This window comes from Chinchilla lanigera, unplaced genomic scaffold (assembly GCF_000276665.1).
Source record: "Chinchilla lanigera isolate Chin_1 unplaced genomic scaffold, ChiLan1.0 scaffold00049, whole genome shotgun sequence".
NCBI classification, from domain to species: Eukaryota; Metazoa; Chordata; class Mammalia; order Rodentia; family Chinchillidae; genus Chinchilla; species Chinchilla lanigera.
Genome location: NW_004955450.1, coordinates 9,797,027 through 9,819,380, shown reverse-complemented (window position 1 = coordinate 9,819,380; position 22,354 = coordinate 9,797,027). Strand labels below are relative to the sequence as shown.

The 22,354-nt window shown below is 34.8% G+C and overlaps 1 protein-coding gene across 7 annotated transcripts in view; it reads right to left on the bottom strand.

Moving 5' to 3' along the window:
• Positions 1-22,354, bottom strand: part of Dennd4a (DENN/MADD domain containing 4A) — a 128,070-nt gene that overhangs the window by 31,923 nt on the left and 73,793 nt on the right. For 3 of the 7 annotated variants that reach the window (XM_005393707.2, XM_005393710.2, XM_005393708.2), the window contains 8 exons: positions 11,719-11,852; positions 9,014-9,149; positions 8,439-8,645; positions 8,220-8,348; positions 7,823-7,964; positions 6,995-7,126; positions 4,757-4,873; positions 3,872-4,003 (listed from right to left, as the gene is read on the bottom strand). In XM_005393707.2, coding sequence (XP_005393764.1) covers positions 3,872-4,003; positions 4,757-4,873; positions 6,995-7,126; positions 7,823-7,964; positions 8,220-8,348; positions 8,439-8,645; positions 9,014-9,149; positions 11,719-11,852 — 1,129 coding nt within the window. The remainder of the gene's footprint in view (positions 1-3,871; positions 4,004-4,756; positions 4,874-6,994; positions 7,127-7,822; positions 7,965-8,219; positions 8,349-8,438; positions 8,646-9,013; positions 9,150-11,718; positions 11,853-22,354) is intronic. The other 4 variants (XM_005393709.2, XM_005393711.2, XM_005393712.2 and 1 more) reach the window with 2 other exon arrangements.

The window sequence follows — 22,354 nt, the reverse complement described above, 5'->3', positions numbered from 1 at the left end:
TTCTGAGTCCTCTGCTTATTAAAATGAAAAACAAACCCACAAATCCCCAAACCAAACCTAACAGATGATAGCTATACTGACTTAATCATAAATAAACTTTATCTTTAAATCATCAAATCTTTGGGACTATAAACATGGGCAAGTAATTTTATATTTGCTTAACATATTGACTAGAAATTTATACCAGTGAAACATGAATGGCTACCTCACATTATTCAGAAACACTGTTCATTGCTTCCAACCAAATTTCTTAGTTAAGAATGCTGAAAGCAAAAATCTAGGTTTCTGATATCTTTAATCATCCTTATAATGTGGGAGTCTTAAAAAGCATTAATGTAGGTAAAGTACTGTCAATTATTCTTAGATGCTTTCTTCAACAGAATTAGATCTCTGCAACTACCCAATTACTAAAAATATGTCTTTTTTCTCCTGCCATGTGATACATGCAGCAGCAGGAAAAGAGATAAAAGATAATAGTAAGGCCATAAAAAATTAAAAACTATTGTTATTTAAAAAGCATATATCATTTATAAGGAAAAGAGAATATAAGAGAGGCAATCTTTTCCTTTATCAGTTTATGATTGAGGATAGAGACAAAGACATACTTTCCTCTGATATTCTGCGAAACTTTCTGGTTGACAGGTTAAAATTATAAAAAGCTTACAGGAATCTTGTAACTCAAATATAACACTCTGGAACTGCATTCAAATAGATGAGCAAGGGTTTTCTGCAAAGTCAGCCCTATGCTCTGATCAAAAGACAAAGCTGGTTATTAGGCTATACCATACACTGGCAAATTACATTTCTGAGCCATACCTAGTCCAAGGCCTGTTTTTCCATACAGTTAATGCTTTTTATATCTATAAAGGGCTGTAAAAGTCATGTACACATACAGAAGAATAGGTAACACAAGCTGTATATGGCCTGTAAGGACCCAATACTTATTATGACTTTTTATAGAAAAGTTTGCCCAATCCTAAAATTACACACACGCTAGATTCTACCAGACTAGGATTAATTCTGCATGCCTCTAACACAGAAGCTACAGATGATTTAATTTCCTTGGTCCAGGTGGCTTTAATGACATAATCCTAACCAGTGACATTAAGGTGGGAGTTTATGAGGGTTTCTGGAAAAACTTTTGCTTTCCTGACCAAAGGGATAGAAGTAGTTTGTACTCTTTTTTTTTTTTTTTAACCATTTCTTTTGCCTTGAACAGGTAAGATTATGCCTGGAGATACAGGTGACCATATTCTAATCACAGTTAGGTCAAGAAAACTGATGGCAAAGCCCTTACTCAGTATCTAGAATAAGTACTTAACTTTGAATTTCCTACTTGAGAAAAATAAATCTGAATTTGTTGAAGCTACTGTTAATCATATTTTCTGATATTTAACAGAGTAGCCTTTTCTTGGACCTTTGAACACACTGTGACAAGACTCCTACTACACAGCCTCTAACAAAATGTCAGTGATTCCCTCCACTTGGGATCCACCCTCGCAATTCCTCCTTCCCCACCCTTATCCTTGCTTATTTTCTATTCTTCTTTCAGATCTAAGTTCAAAAATCATAAAACAACTCCAAAAAACAAAAATCGTATTCTCAAGGGAGCCTTCTCCAGCCAACATCACCCCTCCCCTACAAACAAAACACATCTCTACTGTATGTTCTCACAGCAACTTATAGCCACTCTTCACAAATTTAATTTCAGGCTATTTTTAAATTTACTCGATTAACATCTTTCCATTCTTTCCTCCCACCCGCTGTCTCCACAAATGCAGGGGCTCTGTTTAATTTTTGTTCCTTATCAAAACCCCAGCAATACCTGATATATGGCAGTGAACAACAGAAGCTCAAAAAATATTTACTGAATGAATATTGTCCACTGGGCAACAACTGCAGTCAATAGACAACCTAGCATAATATATTATATTATAATATATTTTGTTATGGGTAAAGACAAAAGGTTAAAGCACATTAAACCAGAAGTAAGCTTAGAGAAACACTTGAGAGTTATACCTTCCTCGGGTTGAACTCTCAGTAATTCAAGGTATGTTTACCAAATCATTAAATTTTTAAATAATCATGAAAGGACTACAGGATGATGATTTTATTTTACCATCCAATCAAGTATTAAAACATCTGTTTATTTACTTCCATATCTTCTAGCAGCTGACCACTGTGTAAACATACACAGTACATGTCTGCATATGTGAATATATATTCATTGGTATAAATTAAGTATCTAATACTGTACTGCAAAACATAATCTAAAAAATGCTTTGAATCCTAGTATGTACTAGTATGTAATAAGATAAAAATTTTTTTGAAATATAATCATGCTCCAAATCATACATATAGTCTTTAGCAGTAGTGATAAATCCATGGTACTTAACAAGTGGAAAGTTTTCAAGTCAAAAATATCAAGGACAAACTAATGATTCTAACTCATACTAATGAAATCCATTATAGGTTTTTATAATACTGAATTTTTTTTTTTTTTGGTTTTTTTCTCCGGTACCGGGAACCGAACTCACGACCTTGCGCTTGCCAGGCAGGTGCTTTTGCCGCTGAGCTAAATCCCCAGCCCCTATAATACTGAATTGTTGAGCATACAAGGTAACCAAAAGCCAGATGATCAGATATTTATTACTCTAACAAAATGTCAGGATCAAAGGATCACTTACAATAATATTTACATAAAAGGCAGTAAAAGCAAATCCAAAAAAAAAAAGAGTAAGCATGAACAGAGTAATGAAAACATGAAACCACTGCATTCTGGGAGGTTGAGGCAGAAGGAACCTAAGTTCAAGTTCAGTCTAGGGACCTCAGCGACATCCTATCTCAAAGGACAAAACAAAAAAGGCTTGGGGAATACAGTTCAGTGCAAAGGTCCTGGGTTCAATCTCCAATACCTAAGGGGGAAAAAAAGCAGTGCTAAATGTTGCTGGAGTGAGAAATACAAAATAATATGTAAAAAACACTTTGAGCTGAGTGTAGTGGTAGATGGTAATCTCAGCTTCTTGGGAGGCTGAGGCAAGAGGATCTCAAATTCAAGTCCAGCCTGGGCAACCTGGCGAGATTCTGTCTCCAAATAAAACAGTATTTTAAAAGGGCTGGATATAGCTCAATGTCAGAATGCTTGCCTGTCACATATGAGGTCATGGGTACAAGCCCCATTACTACAAACAAAAAGGGGGACTTTGAAAAGAAAAAAAAAAAAGGACAATGTTACTTAAGCTACCTGAAGGACTATTCTTTTTGCCTGTATGCAAACTAAAGAACCAGGGGCTGGGGATTTAGCTCAGTGGCACAGCACCTGCCTGGCAAGCACAAGGTTGTGAGTTCGATTCCCAGTACTGGAAAAAAACAAAACAAAAACGAAAACTAAAGAACCAGAAGTTTCATTTAAAAATTATCTAACTGTACCACGAAAGAAAATAAAAAGCCAGGCCAGGCATGGTGACCACACCTGTAATCCCAGCACTGAGGAGATTGGTGTAGGAGAACAGCGAGCTCAAAGCCAACCTTGGCTACTGAGCAAATTCAACGCAAAAAAAATTTATCTAGCTGTACGGCACCATTGGACTTAGCACTTCTCCTGCTCCTACTTTGCCGTTCCAGAAAGTCCCAGAAGTCCAAACTCAAAAGGCAGTGTATAGTAGGAGGTGTGCCACATATTATTGTAATAAAAGCTTGAACAAAGTAAGTCATAAAATATAAAACTCAAACTACTAAGCTATACCATGAGAGGTTGTACAAATATATTTTTAAAATAACTGGGAAGAACTAAAAATCATTAAAAACAAATATTCACTAGGTCATAGTATAATTCATTCTGCATATAACAAATGTGTTCTATTCAACTCACCTGTGCATTCTCCTGATATTTTGTCACCACTGTTATTACTTGTGCCACTGAGGCGGACTATACTGGAAGAACTTTGGTAACTTAGCTTAGGAAGGCAGTCGGCACTTCCTTTTGCACTCTCGTTCTCTGACACTATGAAGATGAAAATGAAAATGTTAATAAAATGAATCTATATACACTATAGGAGGTAGAAAGAGAAGTAGCCTTTAGTCCTAAACATGTCTACCTGAAAACCGGTGATAAGAATATGCTGGATACCTCTCTATTATGTATTAGTTACCCACAAATAAATCATTCCTCTTATCTGAGGCCTCAAAGCATGGATCAAATTATTAAGTACTGGTCATATGTGATGTTCACGCACAAATTCTGTATTAGCTGTGAAAGTGAACTTTTGGTGAGGGAAGTGTGTGTGTGGGGTAATTATACGTCACAGCTCATAACAAAACTTCAACTAAAAGTGTTAATAAACCTCAAAAGAGATTCTGTTTAAATACATACACAGATGCATATCTATATTTTTCCAACAGTAAGAATATTTTGTGGGGGCTGGGGATTTAGCTCAGCGGCAAAGCGCCTGCCTGGCAAGCGCAAGGTCATGAGTTCGGTTCCCGGTACCGGAGAAAAACCAAAAAAAAAAAAAAAAGAATATTTTGTGAGTTATACATCATTCCCTTTACAATATTTGGACAGTGTTTTGACACTGAGGTCATACCTGAAAAATCTGTATGAAAGTATTATTGGTAGGGACAGCTTATAATGAAAGAAACAGTTGTAACAAGAAAATGGCAACTAAAACATACTTTTTTACTTAAAAGTCACTTGTATTTTTTATGAGTATATAAATTCACAATTTTACATATTTTCAACTTAAACAATACCTACAGGAACTAGAATCACTCTCTTTTTTATCTTTTTCTTCTTGAACATCCTCAGTAGATGCATCCCCTCTTCTAACTTCATCCTTAGACAATGAATTATATCCAAGATCAGACTGGCCACCTGGTAAAAAAAGAAAAAAAACCCTACGTTGTTTATCATGCTTCTTTAGAGAAAGCACATGAAATTAAGAACAACGTATTAGTGTTCTGGATAACTCCTAATTGAAAACACTATTTGGTTAGCTATCTATATCATATCTCCATTCATGTAGGAAATCTCCAAACAATTTACTTTTGGCTCCACAGTGCAATCAAAAGTTCATTCACACTACTACGTGGACACCAAAGACAAAGACCAATCAGTCCATGTCCTCTGCTGGGAAAGGTCTGGGTTTCAACTAGGTAGTGGGGAAGATATATCATAACAGAACGTTCATACATAGGCCACTGGAGCTCAGTATCTAATGACTCTACCAAGGAGTTAAGTTTCTTTAAATTTATTAATAATTAATTTTTTTCAAAATTTAAATGAAAAATTACAGGATTGCACATGAAATACTAATATACAGGAACAAGAAAAATACCTAGCGTTAAAGTTACTGTTAAGAAAGCAAAAGTTACATAAATTTAAGAAAACGATAACACTGTTTTGCTGAAGAGTCTTGTTATCATCTTTAAATTGTTTCCATTAGGTTAGTATCAAAAGACAAGGTTCTGATTTTTTTAAAACAGGTCTCAATACGTAGCTTAGGCTAGCCTTGAACTCATGATCCTCCTGCCCCTGCTTCCCAAGTGCTGGGATTACGGGCACATATCACCATGTCTGGCATTAACTTAATCTTTTTGTTTGAATCTCAAATTCTCAGATTTGTTAAGACAAGGTTGCCATGATTAGACTAAAAATAAAACTGTTCCATAAACTTGTGGAGAAATCTAAAATATTATATTACATACCACTAGGTATTTACTTCAATACCTTTGTTATAATTTTGAGTTTGTATTTTTTTAAACAAACTTTGAAGTCCCATTTGTGAAGAAATTACAGATAGAAATATGTAAAGATAATCTTGAAATTCATGCCTTTATAAGGTTCTGTACTGTTTTAAGACAGCCTTTTAAAAAGCCATAGTTAAAAATGAAAGATCTCATCATTTTTCAGTCTTAATGCCTGAGAATGACTGCTATAACTGATTAAATTCACATTGCATTATCAAGAAATAAAACCAGCCAAGGAGAAATTACTATGAATATTGTATTTCAACACAATCAGATTACATTTGTTAATCTTAAAGTAGAAACAAAAGTAGACAGGTAAAAAAATGTTGACACTGCAGATAAACTCCTATTTCATCAATAATGTTTCGATTTTAAAAGTTTCTGTCCATTAAGAGCGTGTGCTTATACTATTTAAAAATCATTACAATTTTTTAAATGTAGTAAAACTCAGAATAATGTAAGTAACATTTTTAAGTGTGTTGGCTTCTATAGAAAAGGTTCATATACAAATCTTGTATTTCAATGAACCCCACGCCCTCTTCAGTGCTACAATGCTATTTTAATATTTAAAATTCTAATTTTAAAACAGTTTAAGATGCATAAGAATCTGCAAAAATACCATAGTATAGAGTTCTTGGGGTATCTCTCATCCAACTTCCCCACTGATACCTTATATAACCATAGTACAATGTTAAAACCAGAAAATTAGCATTGCTATAGTACTACTAAGAAATAGAGCAAAATCTAACAATATTTTCAGAATTACAAAGAATATCCAAGAGAATGACATGGTAAAGGGGCTGGGCTGCTTGGTGGTGTAACACCTGCCTACCACTGTAAGGGCCTGTGCTCAGTCTCTAGCACCACATGTACACAAAAGACGGTAGGTGCTGTAAGGAAGAATGAAGGGAGGGAGGGAGGCAGGAGGAGGAGGAAAGAAGGAAGGGAGAAGGAGGAATAGAAAAAAGAAAAAGAAAGCGAAAGATACAGTGAAGAGATCTGTGGCTACCCAGAGTTCAATTATTATAGGCTAAATTCTTGATTTAAGTACTTTACAAACTCTCAAATAAAGAATGTATAAAATTACATGTAGTTATTACATTCAGTATGAAATCAAGTACCTAACAATAAAATTAAAAAGTGACAGTTAAACACATCACTGAAAATAAAAATTTTAAAAACACAGGCTAGCAAATCTTGTTTTGAAAATGTACTATAATGAATATATACATAAGCACACACAAACCTGTACTAGATCTATCATCAGTAGCATACACTCTGATTAAACCCGTATTAAAAGGTGCCTGCTCCACAGTGTGTGTCCCATGACCACTATCCATGCTGCCATGACTAACAGTATCCAGGTCACTGCCATCTGCTTAAGAACACAATTTGATAGCATTTTACTACTCAATGAGACACCAAAAATACACATTAGAGTTTGTTGTTCAAGCTAATAATCTACTAATGTAATAAACATGAAAAGTGCCACATAATCAGCAAAATAAACTAACACAAAGAAACCTACTGTGAATTATCAATGAACACTGAAACAAGACCGCAAAGGTTGATAATTTAACTGAAGAAAAAAAAATTTTTTTAAGTTTCTAAAAATACAGGTTCAACTTCCCTAATCCAAAAATCTGAAATCCAAAATTTAAGTGCCAACATGGCACCACAAGTGCAAAACTCCACACCCAACCACACGTGACAGATCACAGTTCAATGCAGGCACACTAAAAATACTACATAAAATTACCTTCAGGCTATGTGTACAGGGTGTACATGGAACATAAAAGCTTTCTGTTTAGACCTTGGTTCCCCCTTGGAGATATCTTATTAGGTATATACAAGTATTTCAAAATCCTCCCCCAAAATATCCTAAATCTGAAACACTTCTGGTCCCAAGCTTTGTGGATAAGGGATAGTCAACTTGTATTAGAATTTGCTCAATAGTAATAAAAGCCAGAAAATATCCAGTATTTTCAAAATATTAAAAATTTCTAAAAATACAAAATGCAAACCACTCAACTAATTCTGAAGAAAAAGTAAAATGCATGTATCCCTTAATTACCTGAAAGAGTTGTTTGTGATGAATGTGCATGTTTCTTTAAAGCTCTTTTGAACTGTGCTACTCCTAAAACAACATTTCTTACTTTTGTCCAGAGAAAATAGCCACTGCGACTTCTTGAAGGCCAGGTACTTTCTAAAACAGCCTATTCATTCAAAAAAATAAAATAATGAAATAAGTTTTATAAATGAACATGCACTGGCTCTAGAATCAAGCTAAAGAATATCAAAGTAGATTGTATCACATGATGGAGAACAGAAAATTCTTACTGATTTACAAAATGTATTTTGGATATTCTAAAATAAATGCCAAATAACCTCTGCATCAGGTATTTCTGCCATTAAACTAAGGTTTTATAGTGACAAAAATAATTATTTCTCCATTAAATCAAAATAATTACCTTATTATAATAACCATAAGTAATTGCATTGGGATCAACACCAGCTTTCTGCATTTCAAAAAGTACTCGAACTGCAAGCACTGGCTGATCATACTGCCCACAGAGCTGCATGAGAATGCGGTAGCACACCTGAAACACAAGTTGAATAGGAGACAGGAACAAAAATACTATGTACACAAATCTAGGACAGAATGATGCGGTATAAAGAATAACTGTTACCTCATCAGGTGGATCCATCTTCTTTGACTGCATTTTTTTTAGCACATCATAGGCTGTTTTCAGAGCCCTGACTTTGGAATGACATACTTTCACATAAGCTGGCAGACAAATAAACCACAGCCCATAACAGTGGCGTAGTAGGCACCTAGACCACATCTGAGGGATAGAAGAATACTTCTTGGCAATTTTATGGGCTGATTTAATTTCCTAGAAAAAAATGCAAAAATCTCATTAATACTCTTAGACTTAGGCTACCTTATTTAATGGAATGCTAAAGAAGTAAAAATCACATGCTTTTATAATGCTTCCATAAGAAAAATCTGCGTATAATTAATACATTTTCAAGCTTTTCTTAACTATGTATTATGACATATATAAAATAAAGTTCTAAGACAAGGTGACTAGGATACTTTCCTGATGTAAGAATACTATAAACTATCTTCAGAGTGCATAAAGAGAATAATCTAGTAATAGTTATACACAGGGTGGTAAAGTATATTAAGGGAGGATGAGTGTCAAATTTACTTCTCATTCTAATACTTGAATATATGAAGAATTAAAAAATTTCAAAGTACCTGTTTTGTTCTTCTGAACATGGGAGAAGGGCTATTAGGACTACTTGATTTTGAAGGCAATTTACTTTTCTGTGTTTGAAGAAATCCTTCAGGTCTTTCAAATAAATTGTTCTTAAGAACTGGAAATCCATTATAGCTGTTTTAAAAAAGAAAAAAAATTCTCAACCACACATAGACAATCACAGTGGCTATGAACTAAAAAAAATTATAACCAGTAACTTATAAGAATGTAACTACCTCCATCAGGCTATAATATATACTCAATATATATTTATGCTAACATTGCTTTTAATATTTTAAAAATGTTATAGCCAAATACAGACTCAGTGTACCTTGTGGTAGAGGGGGGAAATATACTTAAGTGAACTTGGTATCAAATGCCAAAGTGACCTCAAACTTTTAAAAGCCAATATTTATGTAAATATATAGCAAGCACATTAGAAAGTATGGCTATTGATAAGGGATCCATGAAATCAATTATCTTTCAACCAACACAACCAATGACTTCACTGCTTTGGATTAACATTTACTGTAGAACCTCTTTCAAAAAGATAAAAGCAACAGCTTTAGGGGCATATTAGACATCAGGCCTAGCTTTCAAATTATGAGCTGATTTGTAAGACTAGCTAGCTAGGTCCTGGTTGTTCAGGACCTCATTTATATATTAAATAAACAAAACAAAACAAGAATTTGGAGAGGTTGAGTTTGGAAAAGAGGAAGCAAAGATTAGAATTGGCTGAGGGGGTAGTCTAATTAGGGTGCTAGAATAAAGTATTCTGGGCACTTAAAATGCTGCAACTAAGAGAAACACATGATGAAAAGAAACGAAGTGGCCAAAAGCAACAAAATTAGCCTACTAATATAATATTAATAAAATTACACAGCTTTACTTAGTTAAGAAGAAACCTAAATATAATAAGACAGATAAATAATTGGTATTACCACAGGTAAATTCAGTAGAATAAGAAAGTACTAGTAATGAGCAAATGTGCAGGAGTAAAACAGCAAGAAAGTTCAGGAAAACCATGCCCTTTCTAAAAATTCATTGCACATACAAAAGGTGCCAATGAGACTGCTTTATATTCCTTATGGAATGCCTCTTCATTTTACACACAATGCGAGTATGAGCATCTCTGATGAAGAGTACCCACTGTAGTTATTAAAGACATTTGAGTTGTTTTTCCAGTGCTGTTATGGTCATACCCAAATTATACTGTTAGTCTCAAGAAAAAAATGACTAGACTCTTAAAAACTGGGAATGTTTTAAACTAAGTAATTACAAAAGGAATAAATCTAAAAGCAGAATTATAAAGCTAAAATCAAGACCATAGGGGCCAGGGATATAGCTCAGTGGCACAGCACCTGCCTGGCAAGCACAAGGTCATCAGTTCGATTCCCGGTACTAATGAATAAATAAATAAACAAATAAATAAATAAATAAAACAGAAAACATGACTATATTAAAAAAAAAAAAAACAACAACAGACCACAGAAAGAAGAACTGTATTTTTTGTTTGTTTGTTTGTTTTTCTGATACCAGGAATCGAACTCATGACCTCGCGCTTGCCAGGCAGGCACTGTGCTGCTGAGCTAAATCCCCAGCCCCAAGAAAAACTCTATTAGTGAAACACACTAAAAGATTCAGAAATAGAAAGTACTAAAGAGATAAAAGAAGTGAGGTCTTGTTTAGAAGCAAAAAGGAAGGGAAGTATTCACAGAAATATTTTAAGTATCTTTAACAAAAGACAGATTTTAAAAAGTGATTATGAGCAACATCATCAATGGGAGACAAGAGCCAGAGTCAAGGAGCCTGTGAACTAACTCACAAACACCTGGCACACCAACTTTTCGTCTGTAAATTGAAACTTTTAATACAAGTCATAAATAAGGACATTCTGAAAAATCCTTTTTTAATGAAAATAACAACCTGTAACTAAAAACTTACAGATATAAAACAGTTGTAGACTCTCTAAAATAAGAAGCATTACTGAAGAATTAAAACTAATTAAAATCTGAAAGGAAAAATACATGTATCCATTATTCATTAAATAATGAATCTACTCCTACCACAGCCCTTATTTTACTGCGTTCAGCACGTTTCCCTCTTTCCCACTATACTTGCAGGCAGGAGCAACGTGTCACTGAAGCCTAAATACACAGCACTTAGCACTGCGTGACAAAATTTCCTAAATTAGCAATAATGGATTCTAATAATTCTCAATTTTTATTAGTTAAAAATTTTGTAAATATGAATGGCTTAAGAAATTATCTCGTACAAGTCTCAGCCACAAACATTGACCCTACATTAGATTTAACTTTCTGTAGACCAAAGTTACATTTGTCAACATGTGAATGGAAGAAAAGAGGAAGTGAATGCAAAGAAATGATCTTTAGTAAGAAGAAAAATAAAAATTCTACAATAAAAGTGCTGCAATTGAATGGGGCAGTCTAATCACTTGAGCAATATTTATACTTATGGAGATAAATTAGAAAACTGCCCAAATCTGTATTACATAAAACTATGTATATATTTTTCCATTTAAACCTCAAAACTTAATAAAGGATGTGGGATAAGCTTGCTTACCACCTAAAAATTAGGTATCTGTAAAGTTTGGATTTTTGAAAATACCACAATCCTTAGAAAGCTATGTCACAGATGATGGATTGCTTCTCTTTCAATCTCAAACATTCTGCTTCTTGAATACCTGTACTGTAAAGGGGGCTCTTCACCATTGGGCAGATGGGGGATCTCAGGTGGTGTTACAAACACAGTGTGTTCACTTTTGAAAGACTCATCCAGTTCTATAAGTCGTACTTCACCAGTCTTGTCCATATCCACCTGAAAGAATTTTAAAAACATGTATTTTAAAAAATCCTATGAGTTAGCCAAGTATCCATAGTAGAAGATAGTATGGTAATATTATGGTATGGTAATGATTAAACAATTTGCAAAAAAGTATACAGAGAACTATTAAAATAGCAAACAAAATCACTGTACACAATACACTATCTTTGCAGCATGAAAAACAGAAAATAAGAACATATATTTTTGCTTACATTTGCATAAATACATGGAGAAGAGGGATAAGATGGATAAAGGCAAGACAGAACCTAGATACCCCAATTTACACCTTTTTATATTGTTTTACACTTTTGAATCACGAGAATATAGTCCAGAAACATTTTTTAAAATGTGCATGCACGTGTGTGTTAGAATAGTTGGCTCTAAATATTTTTTGAATTTATATTAAATGTAATAACTTCCATTCAGCTTTTTAAATACACTATATATAGGATAACATTTGAAATAAACTTTAGTCCTATCAATATTGAAAGCATTAAGTAGTAGTACTAAGTAGTACACTATGGCAAGGTAACACTCAGAAAAAATGAAGATTTCACAGGGCTTAAATTGCTTCATAAGACTCATAAATCAAACAGCAGGACACTGACATTAATTTTCAAAAAATGTTCATACATTTGACAAAATACAGTCCATAGAACTGTATTTTATAAGAAAAAATTAATACCATACAATATATGTTTTTGCCAGGGATATAGCTCAGTGACACAGTGCCTGCCTGGCAAGTGTGAGGTCATGAGTTCAATTCCTGGTACAAAAAAAAAAAAAAAAAAAAAATTTCAAAGCAAAAGCTTTATAATTCCTAGTCTTATTCAGTGTTCAATAACTACACTGGGGCTGGGGATTTAGCTCAGTAGCACAGTGCCTGCCTGGCAAGTACAAGGTCATGAGTTTGATTCCTGGTACTGGAAAAAAACCAAAACAATATACGTGTAACGAGTACAGTAGAGAGCAAGAATTGTTCGTAAGTTATAACTTAAAGAGAAGGAGGGGCTGGGGATTTAGCTTAGTGGGACAGCACCTGCCTGGCAAGCGCAAGGTCGTGAGTTCGATTCCAGATACCAGAAAAAAAAAAAAAAGAGGAATTACGGCACAGCATACCTAAAAAAAAAAGAAAAAAAAAAAAAAAAAAAAAAAAAAAAGGGGGGGGGGGAAACCCAAACCAAACAAAAAGAGAAAAATTTAAAATTTTTTCTATTAACAAGTATATGCAAAATCTTCTTTATAAATTGTCGATTATAATTTCATAGTATTACATACTGTAATTTTCAAGATTAAAAAGTATTATTAATGGTAATTCATAAAGTAAACTAGCTAACATTAGGACAAGTTTCAAAATTATAACTAATGACAAGAGAAAATGTTCACAAAATCTCACGAAAATGAGAGTAAGATGCTTGGGAGGGAAAAACACCTAAAGAGAGAAAATGAACTGGAGAGGGGACAACAGAAGAGCTGGAGTCCAAAACACTTTAGAAGGTATTAAGTTACTGACCTGTGAAAAGTGGAAACCACTTACCAGGCGCCGGGGAGTAGGGGAGGGAAGAGAGAAACCAAGAAGCACGCCTTTTTCCTCCACCAGGACAGAATTAAAAAGTGCCAGATGCCCATTAAGTGGGAGTGCAGGCGAGGTTGCAGCAGAAGGATTATATAAAAGCCCACACTTAAAGACTCCCAGATCCACAGTCCACCCCAAGACATTACCTCTGGCCAATGCTGGCAGAAGACTAGGTTAGGTTTTCCTGGGTGAGCCAGAGGGTCTTTTCCTCAAGGGCACTGGGGAAGATGAAGGTTACCAAAAACAGGTAAAGCAAATGTAGTAACAAGAAGAAAAACTCAGTTATCTTCCCCACTCAAGTCTGAGTACACTAGCAGTTAGACACATGTTCCCCAGAATAAGAGACTGGCTAGAGACTGGAGGATGCCTCTCAAGAAAATCAATCAACCTAAAAGGAAAAAAAAATTATGGGCACTGTAATTTACAGGGATTCCAAAGAAGTAGATGAGTTCTTCTACGATTATCAACTCAAAAGTAAGGAAGCCTCAAGCCCCACTTTCCCAGAGAGCGCTCCTATGAGCTCTTTTGCCTCTTCAAATTGATGACCAACAAATAAATAAATAAATAATAAAAATCCCCAGACGTAAGGAAAACCAGTAACTTAAAAAGCACAAAATAAACAGGTAAGTGTATTCAGAAGAGGCAGAGAATGCAGGGACAAAGCACCTTCAAAGTAACTAAAACAAGCTTACACTCATAAAATAATAAGACGCTATATGAAAAAGGAGCATTCAGTGACTCTGTAGGGAATTGTAAATATGACAGCATAGTGACAAAGTACACCATAAAGGCTGGAAGATTAAATTGAAGAAATCTCTCAAAAAATACAATTGCAAGAAAACAACATGAGAAAAGAAAATCAAGATGATCAATCCAGGAGGGCTATGTACAAATAATAATGTGTCAGAAAAAGAAAACAGAGTTGATGAAAGAAATGAAACAAAAAAACTGCAAGAAAATTCCCCAGAATTGAAAGAAATGTTATTCACAGATTAAAAGAGCTGATACATACTTGAATCAATGAAGAAAAAAAGGCCTACATAGAACATATCCTTACGAAATTTCAGGAAGAACATTAGGGATCTTAAAAGGTTCCATAGAGAAAATGGGATCAGGCACAAAGGAACAGAATGTAGGCTGGCGTTTGAGTTCTCAGCAGTAACACTGGAAACTAAAACACAATGCAGCAATGACTTCAGAAGTTTAATTCAACAAAATGATCAAGTCCTGGGGGAAAGCAAGATTTTCAGGTAGGCAAAGAATGAATGAAAGAGACAGACAAATAAAGGAAGGAAGGGAGGGAGGGACGGAAGGAGACGCGAGGGGAGGAGAGGGGAAGAAAGGAAAGAGACAGAACCTCCCCAGGTACTTTTCTCAGTGAGCTATTAGAATATATGTTTCCACATAACGCCCCACCACCCCGCGCAGGATGGAGGACACAATTACTGAAGCTAGCAAGCAGGAAATCCAGCTTTAGAGAGGTCAATACTGTGTTTACCAAGTGAAGTTAAGACCTGGATGATGGTCTAGAAAGCAATCAGTTCAGATTAGAACAAGAGAATGGAAAGCACCACAGGCATTTTTAAAAGATCAAATGTGTTTAAAAAAAGAACTTTTCACTTCTGTACAAAAGTTCAGAGATGAATTAGTAACAATCATGAGACAAAATTAGATCAATTATTAAATTGTGAGAAAAATCTATGCAGTATATAAAAGGAAATTTAGTTATTATATATACACACATATATCTTTCCTTGCTGTAATTACATACAAATTGATAATAATATTAATACTGAACAACTACTTCACCAAAACTCATGCTTTAACTATACTGGGAAAATGGTGGTGGTAGTAAACATGACATTAATCAGCAACATGAGAGCTAATAAGCATCATTAAAAACACAGGAAGTAAATGACTGAAGACACAGCTGAAGAGAAAGAGGTTGCCTCTGGGGACAAGAAGTAGGATGAAAAGGACAGAATACAGTCTTGTAAAATCATTAAACTTTTAAAACTATGTCATGTTTTACTGTGGTAAAAAATGTTAATTTACTCTTAAAACACTTGCCAGCAATATTATAAATGCTTATAAAATCTAGTCATGTATAAAACAAAACTATTTTGAAATTATGTAGAAACACTGGAAGTAGATGCAGACTAGACTGGTGATTAGGGTACCAGGCTTATGGGTTTTTTTTCTGCCTCTTATTTCCTATACTTCCTGTTACTCAGTAATTTAATAAATGCATTAAAAGAACTGAACTTTTAATAGAAACTATAGACTACTTTAGCTGTTATCAGGAAACCTAACGATACTTTTTAAAACCAACATTAGAGACATGTCAATGCTAATTCAAATCACACATATCCCTAGAGGAACGCGGTGTCCATGAGCTACTCAAAACCGGGAGGGGGCAGGGGATATTGCTCAGTGGCATGAGCACTTGCCTGGCAGCCAAGGTCCTGAGTTTGATTCCTGGTACAAAAAAATAAAAAATAAAAACAAAAACTAAGAAAGGCATTTTATACTCGTACTTTTAAGCAAATGAAAGGAGTTAAGGAATAAGCAAGGGCAGCAATGACGAAGTGCGAGAGATGGATGTGAAAGAAAAGGTTAGAACAACTGCTCAAGGTTACAGCAAAGAAGGCTGGAAACTACTGCTGTCTCCACAATGACACACTGTAAGGCTGACTGTCTTCGAGTACCAAGAATATTTTAATTTTTATTAATTTATTTAACAGTTTCTCTCTGTTTTGATAGCTTCTCTCCAGACTTGTACCTACTTTCCAGTCTCTAGCCTTTTTGTTTTTATGGGAAATGCCTGGAGTTCAGGACAGCTGCTCTAAATCTCAATACTGCACGGACTCTTACAATTTAAAAATTTGTACTACAGATTAAATACCTGTTATGGTTTGTGTCTGGATGCCCCCCTCAAAGCCTCATGCAGTCACAGGGTTGGCTTCTAGAGACAAAATGATTGACTGACTTATGGTCTAATGTTGGGATTATGGATTGGAGTGCTACACCTGCCCTGGGGTGGGTAGTTTGCATACAGTGTAAGGGAGGGAAAGAGGCTACTTGCTGCCGCTGTCGTTGCTTTTGCTGTCTTCCTCCGTCATGAACTGTTGCCTTCTGCCATGTGCCACTCTGCCTTGGAGCCAGCCATGTATGGATTGAAACCTCCACAAACTGTGAGCTAAGTAAAATTTTCCTTCCTTAATTTTGGCTGTCACATATTTTGTCTCAGTAATGAAAGAAAAATAACTCAGACAACACCTTGGTAAAAGATATTTTTTCTTTACTTGCAGATGAATTTCAGCATTACAAAAATTGCTGTGCCATAAATCCTACCGGCATTTAACAGTTGGGCATCTCTGTCTTTTGGAAAGCACAGTAACATCTGTCTTTATTGAGAGGAAAAGAAACCCAACACCCACAGCAAGATAAAATTAATCTTCATATTCTCTTACATTTTCCCGAAGACATTAATATGCTCAGAAAACAATGCAAAGAACTGCTTTAGAAAACCAAGAAAAAAATCTTACCAGATTATTTGCTACACAGAACTGCCCTTAGTTAAGCACAATTTTACAGGAACAGATTGTAAGGGTTTAAAATATAACCACGTGAAGAACAAGGACACATGGTTCTTAAATTAGTCATAAATGAAACTCAATTCTCACATATTGTTTTTCCTATTTCTATCCAGCATTATTCACTTCTTTTTTTTTTTTTTTTTTCTGTACTGGGGATTGAATCTAGGGCCTTCACACGGACCTACATCCCTATACCTTTATTTTAAATTTTAAGACAGGTTCTTGTTAAGTCACTAAAATGTTTCACAGGGCTCAAACTTGCAGTCCTCCTGCCTTACCTTTCCAGAGTTCTGGGATTACAGACCTGTGCCATTATGACTGGTTTTACTTCAGCTTTTAAAGTCAGTCAAGCTGGGCGTGGTGGCTCACGCCTGTAATCCCAGCACTTGGGAGGCTGAGGCAGGAGGATCGTTGTGAGTCTGAGATCAGCCTGGGCTACAAAGTCAGTTCAAGGCCAGCCTGAACTGCATAGAGAGATCCTACCTCAAAAAGACAATAAAATAAAATAAAATAAAGTCAGTCAAATGTTTTCTGTTTGGATATGCTCAGATCAAAAGAGGAAATAACTTATTTCTGCTCAATCTCAGTCATAATTGGCTTAGCAGTTAATACATATCTAACATTATTTACTTTCTAGAGTTAAGTTGCCAGAGGTAAGAGAATTTGTTCACTCAAAAAAAAATTATTCAACCAACCTATACATAAATTATTATTTTTAAGGTGTTACTGATATTCAGAAAACATTCTCACCAAAAAGAAAAAAAAAATCAAAACATGAAAAGGCCGGGTGTGATGGCACTGGGGAGGCTGAGGCAGGAGGATTATTGCGAGTTCAAGACCAGCCTGGGCTACAGAGTGAGCTCAAGGCCAGCCTGAACTGCATAGCGAGACCCTGCCTCAAAAAGACCAAAAAAAAAAAAAAAAAAAATTTGCAGATTAAAAATAAGCACTGACTTTTTGTGTTTATTGTGCTACTGTGGTATTATTAAAATATATAAGGCAGGTTTGGTGTGGTGGTGTATGCCTGTGATCCCAGAACTCAGGAGACAGAGTCAGAAGGATCGTTCAAGGCCAGCCTAAAACACATAGGAAGGGCCGGGAAGATTGCTCAGTGGCACAGTGCCTGCCTGGCAAGCACAAGGTCCTGAGTTTGATTCCTAGTACCAAAAACAAAAACATAGTAAGACCTTGTCTCAAAAAAAATCCACCCATCCATCCATCTACCTACTTATCTTTTTTCATGGTAGTAACACATTGTTCAGTTACTTATATTTCAGGAAGTTCTGCTTAATTAACACTAGGGATACAATTAACCTCAGCTCCAACTATGCATGAAATTTATTAAGTTAAATTTTAGATCTTTGACACTTGACTTTATATAATAAAGGAATTCCTTGAATTAAAGTATTCTCAGTTTTCATTTCCTGACTAGTCATTAAAGCCTTCAAGTATAATGTTAACCCAATACATAGATGACCTTTTGTTAGATCTAGATTTGCATAGGTAAATCATATACCTAGAAACAATAATTATACGTTTAATGAAATTTTATTTTTTAAGACTTCTCAAAATTTTTTTTAAAAGACTGTCCCAGTCTTCTCCTGTATTGATACTCATCACATCAACAGCATGTGACTGACCAAAAAACCTAGACAACATAATATATCACCTATGTTAACGAAGATACACTCCTTCAGACATGATCCCCTAGGTATCTAGCAAAATTACAAGTCTTCTGTATCTTACAACATTAATAAATAATTCATCAAAACATATGACACTATGAGTTTATCTGAAACAAAAGCTTGGGAACAAGATGCATGAAATGGGTCAAAAGGAAACAATGCAAGATTTCTCTCTTCTGGACTGTTAATTAGATTCCTACCACAACTTCAGAGTTCCCATATGGTTTAATAAATTTACTGGATAAAGCAAGCTATGAGCTAAACCTCACTCACTAATGTGGTCCCCTATGATTCAGTTAGCTTGGCATGGAGAACAACTCTTCTACAAATGTACGATGCTGGTCATAAGGAATGCTCCATGGGTCCATATGCATGATGAGCAGAAACCCAGCACCATATGGGAAAAACATTCACACTACATATGCTAACCAGAAACATCATCTTTATGTATAAAAACCAACACAATTATCCCAGTAAAAATGAATTTAGAGAAATTATTTTTAAAGACATAGCTATCTATGTATTGTCGATATCTAATTTTATAAGCACCAAGGTAAACTTAAAGTTTTAATTAAAATATTGAAAAGTAAGTTCTTGGTACAATGCTGTAATGAAAAATTTGTCAACAGCTAGGACATTATCTCCTTCTCAGAATAAACAGGCAGAGCTCAACTTACAAAAAGGCAGGGTTCCAAACATCCATTTGTAAATAGGCTGTTTAAAATGCAGAAAATACATCTTCCCTCAAAACAAAGCCCATTCTGAGATGATGAAAATGTTCTATATTTTGGAGTTGCGGTCACATGGAAATATATTTGTCAAAAATCATTGAAGTGTACACTTCAAAGGTATATTTACTGTATTATATTGTACATACTATAAAATTTTATTTTTACATGTCCTCAAAAGTGGTTTCATTCCACACATACAAAATTATTTCTATCTATAGCATAACACTGTACCTCTGTACCATTTTAACTATAGCTAACTATCACTTATATGAGCGTTTCTATGGCAAAATGAATTACATTCTCAAAAGGTAATGGCATGTATTCATCTTTTCCCATTTCTAACCATTTCAAGGGGCAGAGCTGATATTTCTGGGCATCTTTAACTTATTGATTCTCTATCAGCACCAGAGAAAGTATTTTTTACATCAACAATTGCTCAAATGTCCTAAACCAAAACAAAAGGTACAAGCCTAAACATGGATGTGAACCTGTTCCTGCTATTCGTAAGTCATTTAAAAACAGAGTGTTTCTATATCATGAAATAAAACCAAATGAATTAATCTATAAATCTGAATAAAACTAGTCAAATATAAATTGTTGTAGTATTTTGTAGTTTTTCTTTTATACCACCCTTTTCTGAACACCATGAGATAGGCAGTTATAATTATCTCTCCTCACAGCACTTTTAAAAACACAGATCAGGAAACACTAAAAGGGGAAACGACTAAAGTCATATTTACAGTACTTGTACTAAAGTACTCCTGGTTCTCAAAATAGTGTTTTTTACTACTATTCTATGCCTACTGAGAAGCACTTTTCATTTTTATAAGACACATTTGATCCTTAACAGTAAAGGACATTTTCATGTCAGACTTAGAATTGATCCAATTTCTGAATATTGAGGGATGTGTTATATTTTAGCTGCTGTGCCCAAAATAATCTGATTTTCTTTCACAGTCACATAAATTTGAAAATGACAGACTTCTTTAACTTCACAACTATAAATTGTTGACATAATATATGATAAAGTTTTGCTTTCTTCCTTTTTTCTACTATCACTGGCACATGGTCAAGGATATACATACAAAGTTTTGAGTACAGCACAAATAACTATTTTCTTACTTTCTCAGAGTAAGTTGCTGACCTGATGACCCATCATCCCTGAATATTTTAATATGTACTTAATACAAAAAAGGACAACCTCCTACACAATTACAGTGTAATTGGAGGTTAATATATTAATACTATCTAATCTTCAAACTACATTCTACTTTTATTGACTGTATCCGAAAACATTATATCAAACAGGATCAGGGCTGGGGATTTAGCTCCAGCGGCAAAAGCGCCTGCCTAGCAAGCGCAAGGTCGTGAGTTCAGTTCCTGGTACCAGAGAAAAACCAAAAAAAACAAACAAACAAACAAAAAAAACCAAACAGGATCCACTCTGAACTATGGATTGTACTTGGCTATGTAGTGTCTTTATTTCACTTTAGGACCATTTCTCAAGTTTTCCTTTATTTTTGTAACCTTGACATCTTTTGGATTACAGAACAGGTACCTACAGAATGTCTCTAATTCCTATTTGTCTGGTATTTCCTTGAAATTATACAGCTTATGCATCTTTCTTTAAATTTTTGTTTTTTAAAATATGCAGCTTATGTATCTTGGGCAGGAAGAGTCATAGAACTGATGCTATATTCTCACTGCTATCTACTAAGGGCACACAATGCTGATTTGTCTGGTTATTAAGGGTGTTCTCTTTGATCACCTATTTGTAAAGTGGTGTTTGCCAGGTTTTCCCACCATATAGTTACTCTTTCCTCCTTTGCCATTAACATGTAGTTTGGGGGACCTTACTTAGCAACTATGTAAGATCCTGCTCTTCATCAGACTTTTGTAAAAGAAAAAATAAAACAAAATTTCATAACAAAATAATGAGAATAACAGTTATCACACTGTGTTATTATCTTCAAAGTAGAGTATAAGACAAAAAAAGGTTTTTGCAAAGAAGAAACAAACATAATAGCACAAAAATTTTTTTTCAGTGAACTACAAGAAACTAGTAGTATAAATGAAACAAATTAACATTCACCAGACTTTAAACTGAACAACTGCTATCTGGACAGATGTATCATTTCCTATTTTATTCAGAAGATTCATTTGTTACTAATGCTTGATGCTCAAGTTGTTCCAGATTTGCAAGTGTGAATTTCTTAAAATTAGTTTCTCTATGTAGGTGTTTTTATCATGTCTCCATCATTCTTGGAGCAATCCCTTGTTTTCTACTACAAAACACTTCAGGGTTCATCTTATACTTTCTCTATGCTAAATCTGGGACCAACTATTTCTTCATTTAGTGGAGAATAGTATTTTGAAGGTAAAAATTATGCATCAGCTATACATTACTATTAGGGTATGACTGCTTCCAGGTCCTCTCAATGTACACAGAGAATAAAAGTGTATGTACACATATACACATATACTTACTTCTATATTCATTATCTATCGGTTTCAACCAATAATACCACACCAAACCTCCAATTCCATTCCAACACTCTAGCATTCATTCTCATTTTCTCCACTTCAGTATTTGTAACTTTCCTCTCTGACTCTCTGACTGTCATTACCTTTAATATGTACTTATTGGATCACCCCTCCCGTATGTAGCATTCTCCCATCCTCACTGCTATCCCTCCCCCACGCAGACAACTTCACCCTCATGTGGCTGTGACAACCCTCTACTCACAACCCAATGACAAGCCATTGGATGTGACCAAACTACATACTTTCTATACTGGTACTTCCCTCTTCTAGATCAAACTGTGACATAACACTTGCTGAGCCCACCCCAAAGGGACACCTTCCTCACCTGCTCAGGCTCTGCCACACTGCATTATCCTCCCTC